Genomic DNA, 7,346 nt, shown 5'->3' with positions numbered 1-7,346 from the left:
TCAGACGAAGACCACGGGCGCGGTCACACACGCACCCAGGACGAAGCAGAAGCCCGGCCACCATTCGTTGGTGTGCGTGAAGATGTTGGTAAAAACAGTGACGCCGATAAAGGGCGCGATAGACATTAGCGACATCTTCGTTGACAGAAGTTTCCCGATTTCATCGCGGTCCACCAGACTGATCGTCACCGACTTGATGGAGACAAAACCCAACATCCTGACAAAGTTTTGCAATCATCAATTCGCATCATACCACACTTTTAATGGAATGACCTTTAATTTCACTTTCGTACTTTAAGCAACCAACGCCAGCTGCAATGTAGATAAAGGCACTGCTCGTTGCCAACCCGTAAAACAGCAGATGCAGCACTGCCGACAAGGTCGCAATGGTCCCGATCATGGTGTCGGAAATCGTCAGATACCGGCGCAGGACAATGTTGACGAACACCATGATCACTCCCTCAACGACACCGTTAATGGCGTTGTAAATGGTGAAATGCTGCAGTGTCCAGTTGAACGGGTCGAATTCCAGATAAAGCTGCGTGATTGACATGTCACCTGCAAATGCGCTTGCACACAGTACAGTATATAATCCCTAGCAAAAATTTTTAAGGTCAAGATTGGTTACCGATGACGCAAACACCGATGATGAGAAGACATCCAATGATCAAGAGGAGAAACAGCCGATTATATCCCGGTCGTTTTTTACTCAGCGTTCGCCAGTTGTCCTTCACGCGTTCCAGGGTGACGACATCGGTTATCTTGCAGTCTTTGATACTTTTAAAGGCACGCAGTTCATGGATCGCAAAGAATATAAAAATAAAATTGCACACGTGCAGACTGATGGTTAAGTAAAACGGCACAGACTCTCCGAACTGCGTCAACTGGCCACCAACGGCCGAACCGGCAAAACGCAACAACATATGAATGGCGTCGACGATGGCCACGTTGGGAGAGCGGGTACGATCGTTGGTGTAGTCACCCATGTAACTAAAGACGGCAACATTGACCAGCACCATTCCACCCGTGGCTGACTAAAGATCACATCGGAAAAAATGCAGTTAAGATATCTACCGTTACTGTGCTTTAGTGTTAACGCAGATAACTGGTGCATTTTAAATAACCATTAAAACGTAATTTTAAAATTCGCAGTAAAACAATTCTTCTGAAAAATACAACACCACAAAATAAAATTATTTGTGCAAAAAATCAATTTACTAATTTTTTACTTAGCGATCGAAGAGCATTCAACTACAATATTATACAGTATTTAAAAATTATTGGTATAAAATTGACTTTTTATTTCATTAAACACGGTAACATCACAAAGTTTGGTTACAATATCAAAGCGCTGATGAGTTATCGTGATAATTATTTATTATACCGTGATAAAGGGGGTTAGCATAAGGTAATACGGAGAAATGCGGATGAAAGTGTTAATCAAACTAAATCCATGCGCGATCACCAATCCAGCAAACGGTACCAGCATAGGTAATTTTCGACCATATTCATCGCTCCAGGAACCTGTTGAATCGGCTCTTCTTAATCCTTAATGGAAATTACGTTGCACATGTATCCTATCTGACGGTGCAGATTGTCTCGTTTACATACGGTAACTTCACAACTTACCCAAGAACAGTGAGAAGAACATGGCAGGAAGGCTGTCCACCAGTGTCTGGTACATCTGGATTTGGGAGGTCACCCGTTGCACGGCCTTCGCCTCCTTGGTATAGTTATTGAGATTCTCACAGATCTCGTCGGTGTAATTCAGCGCTACTTGGCACGTCTGCAACGAACAACCATGTAATTAATTCATATTTAAAAAATGGCGACTACAGAAACGTGTACATAATATTCACGTAACACGTGACGCTATGTGAGAAATGTTACTGTACTTACCGGTATACTGGATAGTTTGCAATCAAATTATTATCAAGATGTACAAAGAATACATGTAAGTACTTATAAAAATCTGGAGTAAACGAATTTATATCATACTGGGTATTAAGGGTATTACGAGAGCTCGAAAATCTTAAGCTATTTCGGGATTTATTTTTAATAAACCATAAGAGTACTTAATAAATAATGCGCTTAATAAATTATGCGCTAAACAATACCAATAAATTAGTACTTAATAAATTATGCGCTAGTAAATTAATCTGCGTTAGCAGATAATTGTAAAAAACTGCATTTATTGTGTCCACTTTTATTGAATTGTTTTCGTTGCAAATTGTAAATAAGCATAGCTAGAGTAGGTGCTCTTTGATTCAGCTTGAGTTGAGCTCAAATAATTTACGTACATTGTGCTTATAGCATGTTCACAGTGCTTATAGCATGCTCACATCAACTCAACGAACCCGAGTTTTGATGAGCTCCGTTAAAACCGGCTGCACCGTGCCCATGGCCAATCCATAGAAAGCCATCAACGGGACCATCCGCAGTGCGGTGTAGTAAGTGGGCAGCGCATCGACATTGATCTCATCCGCCACATCCGCCGCCAGCAGATCCTCCTTAGACGGCGTGTACTTCATGGAGCTGCGTCGCCGCACCGCATCCGGTGCCGGTTTCTTGTCCATATCGAAAGTGAGAGCACCCATTATGCAGTAATTAGCTAAGTAATTTAACAAACGTTATGTTAATAAATTATGGCATTTTTGATCGAATGATTTCTCAAAAAAGCGGTTTGGAAACGTTGGCGCGTGCCGGTCGGTAAAACGATCGAAAACGCCGGTACTGATCACAAAAAGCAGTACTGTAGACCTACAGTATTACCGGTGTTCCGCTCGTGATGCGGTCTAAGCCAAATGAAACTTTATCCGCTGTCTTTGCAGAAATATATCGTCCATGTCCCATAGAAATATTTTCTTTTTCGATACCGGACGTAGTTTGGGTTAAATATAAGTGTCAGCATCTAAGCAGCTTAGGCACAATGTATGCATTATTAGCATTAGACACGATGCGGAGCGGTAACGAGACAGATGGTCACGGGTGCAATTCACGTCCCCTGTTTATGAAGTTTCGCTTATGATCCTGCATAAAGCAGGTAGTTTTGGTGCTTAACCTTGATTTGCACAACAGCGTGCGCGGTGCCGATGGTATTACATGCTTATGCAGTCTAGAAAGCACAAGAAACACGTTGGTACCGTAGTGAATATAGTATACTTTATCTGCAAATCGCTGAGGTATACCGTATACGCCTTTCTGAAATGATGAAAAATTCAGAGCAACATATCCAGCTCATTTATATAAATGTCCTACTCTAGTTGAGAAATTTTGCACCGATGCGCACCCATCTTGCAAGAAATAGGATCACTGTGCGCCCGTTAGCAACTCTGCAGTTTACGTCACTGTTTCCAGTGCTCAAAGGGCAAAGGCACGCCCGTTTCATAAACAGGTCCACTATAAGGGTTAACGCAGAAATCTCGTACAATAACCAGTCGTGCAGATTATAGTGTGATGGCTGCGCTGGCGTTCTATAACAAAAATGCACTGGCATTGCCGAAGTTCGAGTGCGTAGCCTTTCTTGTTTAACAACAGTATCGCTTCACATTTCAGTAATAACAGTTAGATCTAAAAACTTTAGCTAATAAAATCTGCAGTAGTACTGCAATTGCAGCATAATACAGGACGTACAGTAACTACTTATATGGCAATACAATACGTTGTTTGAAAATCATTTTGTGATTTCCCAAACAGTGTGGCGCAGCGCGTTGTATGTAGTATTTCATGTGGCTCGTGACTCGAGTCATCCCTTTTGGGATTTCACGGTTATAGTGGTTACTTCTTTGTGACATGAGCTTGGGTTTCCGGCAATACGTATTGCCGGAAATCCATAATCGCATGCCAATAGTTGTATTCTGTGTATAATGCATTGTGCATACTATAGTAGCCGAACAAAAGAGGTCGGTTGTGAAGAAATGCATTTCATTGGTGTTAGCTGAATCAGAAAATAGCAGAATGCGATACTTGTATGAATTCTGAAATTCTGACACTTTTCTAGACTTCTGAGTATGTCGGAAGTCATCCATGCACTTCGTCTTGCTCGTGCCCTTGCTATTTTTTCCATGATGACTTTTCAGCTGATCAAAAATGGGGGTACACTTTGACGATCGTGCGTGTGGCGTGCCGGCACCTGGTGCCAGTATTGATCAACATGTTCGTATGTAGTATGATTTTTCTGCAGTTCACTAATTAATGGTAAGTTCACTTAGTCTCCCTTCACAGGCGGTCACCGACAAACCATCAAGCCTCCTTTTATCGGGGCAACAAGAAGTTGCCTTTGCAATGCTGTATCATCTCGCACAAAGTTAGAGTGAGTTCTGTATTGCAACCCTTCATAAGCACCTACGTCACTACGTGTTACTGTTGTGATATAACCCTTAATGTACTACGTCTACCACCGTAACGTACACTAAGGGAAAAAGCTTAACTTTTATTCCACATCATGACAGCTGCACTCCCGACAACTGTGCCGCCTTCCCACAGTTGCATCAACTTATATACCACATCATATGCTCATATTCGCACCCAGCCACAAAGCTAGAAAAACACATGCACCAATCCCATCACTGTGTTTCACATTAACCACATCTGCAGGCCACATTCATCCTGCCTCCTCATTATTCCCACTTGACCAGCAGTCAGCGATCTTACAGAGATAAGGAACGATACGGTAAAGATATAAATATCTGCACACACATATGGTCATAATTAATACTCGTACTAACGAGCACGCAGACCATGCACATTGGCAATTAATCAAACCACGATAGCCGCCGTCCACTTGTCAACACCACGGCCGTAACATTACCCTCCGCTTAGATTCTTCGTCCCGAAGAATAGGTCAGCTGATCTGAATGCACCATCAAGATCACGGCCATCCGGAGAACGATATTGCGCTGATCCTTAATTAACTGCACGGAATCCAATTAAATAATGGGCACATTAGCCAACCCGACTACACTGCCTCGATTATTAACCTATTATTGTTCTGTGCACACATCTTCCTCCACCGCTTTTAATTCACCTGCGGCTTATTGTTCGTGCATTGGGCCATCAAATGTCCAACGCCACCACACTTATAGCACGACCTCGCACCGCGTTGTGCTAACCTTCCGTAAACTTTGAACCCCGTTTTCCGTTGTCCTTTGTCCTGCCACCCGGCTCATCCCGGCCGCCGGCATTATACACAGTGCTGCCCGCACCGGCGCCGCCACTGTGCACAACGCTGTTGTCCTCAACCGCGTCGTCGCTGCATGCACTAGCACTATCGTCATCACCCGCATCACCGACCTGTCGCTCCCGCGCATATCAGTACTGTCTTCATCCTCTTGACGATCATCCCGCTGCCCGTAATATTTGCGGTGGTGCTCATGTTCTTCCCATTCTTCTTCATCAGACGCCACCGGCCCAGTGACGTACTTATTCTCCTTACGCTTACTGCGCTTCACAGCAGTTTGTGCAAGCACCAAATCAGCGTAAAACTCCGTAGGCGTAGTCGCTTGAGAAAGCACCACATAACCGTAGTACGATTCAAGTAATCCATCTTTCAAATGTTCGATAACATCCGCATCGTCCATTTTCGGATTAGCAAGGTAACATTTCGAAACTTTCTCGTTGAAATACGTACTTACGTCCTCATCCGGCAATTGTTTCCGGCGTCGCATCTCACGCTTGTAACGCTGAATCATGTCCTTAGGACGAAATCGGGCAATTAATGCCGTTTTAAATGCCGCCCAGTCAGCCCATGGAATCCTCGCTCCGTCACTGGTCTCCCTATCATACCAGTTGGCTGCAAATGCACGCAGGTATATCGGCGCCTGCTTCAGCAAGACAGCATCCGTCCACTCAAGTGCATTACCTATGCGCTGAAATTGCCGGCACCATTCCTCCACCACTTCTTTAGCTTCCCCGCTAAACAACGGTGGCTTGGTGTCACTGGCCAATTTCAGATCAGTAAACTCCTTCGCTAACTGGCGAGAGTTTACATTCACGGTATATTTCACACCGGCTGCTCCCACAGCGGTAACATTATCCTTGTCGCCCATTCTATTGTCGGAGGTATATGCCTAATATTCCAACAATTTTAAACCCCACGGCTCACCGTTTCCAAGCGGTGACCACTTCCTATATTGTCGGATATTATCCCAATATCTCAACAATATCCAAAACACGGTTCACGTTTCCACAGGTATGGCCTGTTCTTATGTTGTCGGATATTATCCCAATATCCCAACAATGTCCAACAGCACGGCTACCCGTTCCCACAGCGCTGATTTTCTCCTTCCGCTATATTGTTAGATATTTCCCAATATCTCAACAATATCCAGCAACTCGGCCCACCGTTCCCACAACGGTGACCTCCTTCTCCTCCAGTTATATTGTCAGATATTATCCCAATATACCAACAATATTAAACTCCACGGCTCACCGTTTCCCCAACGATGACCTTTTCCCCCTCACCCGTTATATTGTCGGATATTATCCCAATATTCCAACAATATAGCACGGTTTCGGCACCAATGATATAACCCTTAATGTACTACGTCTACCACCGTAACGTACACTAAGGGAAAAAGCTTAAACTTTATTCCACATCATGACAGCTGCACTCCGACAACTGTGCCGCCTTCCCACAGTTGCATCAACTTATATACCACATCATATGCTCATATTCGCACCAGCCACAAAGCTAGAAAAACACATGCACCAATCCCATCACTGTGTTTCATTAACCACATCTGCAGGCCACATTCATCCTGCCTCCTCATTATTCCACTTGACCAGCAGTCAGCGATCTTACAGAGATAAGGAACGATACGGTAAAGATATAAATATCTGCACACACATATGGTCATAATTAATACTCGTACTAACGAGCACGCAGACCATGCACATTGGCAATTAATCAAACCACGATAGCCGCCGTCCACTTGTCAACACCACGGCCGTAACAGTTGTTATCTGCGTTTGCAAAAATTCAGCCCTCGCAGTCAGTAGTTTTGAACTGTGATAAGCCGCCTCCAAACCAATCCGAACAAATGTTCGAAAAATGCACAAAGCCACGAGCGACTGCCAACTGGCCTCCCACAAACCTGAAAAGTTACGAGCCCAACCACCCCTTTCAGATCAACAGGTCTCCGATACAAGTAAGCTATGAAGGCTCTGTGTTCGCCAGCGATAACACGGCGCAAGGCACTTCCGCAACCCGTTATAGTTAACTGGAGGATTACATACGACACAGTACAAAGGCTGTGCAAAACCTTAGCGAGAGGCAGCTACTTGCTTAATTCAGACGTGTTCGATTATCGTTCGATCAAAATTAATATTTTCGGAAAACCCGTCAG

General features: G+C 44.1%; 1 protein-coding gene across 1 annotated transcript; it reads right to left on the bottom strand.

The window, feature by feature from the left end:
- Window positions 1–2,697, bottom strand: LOC129596828 (proton-coupled folate transporter-like). The gene is made up of 6 exons (XM_055494202.1): window positions 2,358–2,697; window positions 1,630–1,786; window positions 1,385–1,524; window positions 629–1,034; window positions 294–558; window positions 1–217 (listed from the first exon to the last, which is right to left on the bottom strand). The coding sequence occupies exons 1-6, from the start codon at window positions 2,595–2,597 to the stop codon at window positions 1–3; spliced, it is 1,425 nt and encodes a 474-aa protein (XP_055350177.1). The 5' UTR covers window positions 2,598–2,697.
- Between the last annotated feature and the right edge of the window lie 4,649 nt (window positions 2,698–7,346).

Source organism: Paramacrobiotus metropolitanus, unplaced genomic scaffold, assembly GCF_019649055.1.
Source record: "Paramacrobiotus metropolitanus isolate TYO unplaced genomic scaffold, Prichtersi_v1.0 Parri_scaffold0000096, whole genome shotgun sequence".
Taxonomy (NCBI): domain Eukaryota; kingdom Metazoa; phylum Tardigrada; class Eutardigrada; order Parachela; family Macrobiotidae; genus Paramacrobiotus; species Paramacrobiotus metropolitanus.
The sequence above is the reverse complement of the archived record's forward strand: the minus strand, read 5'-3'. Positions and strand labels throughout refer to the sequence as shown.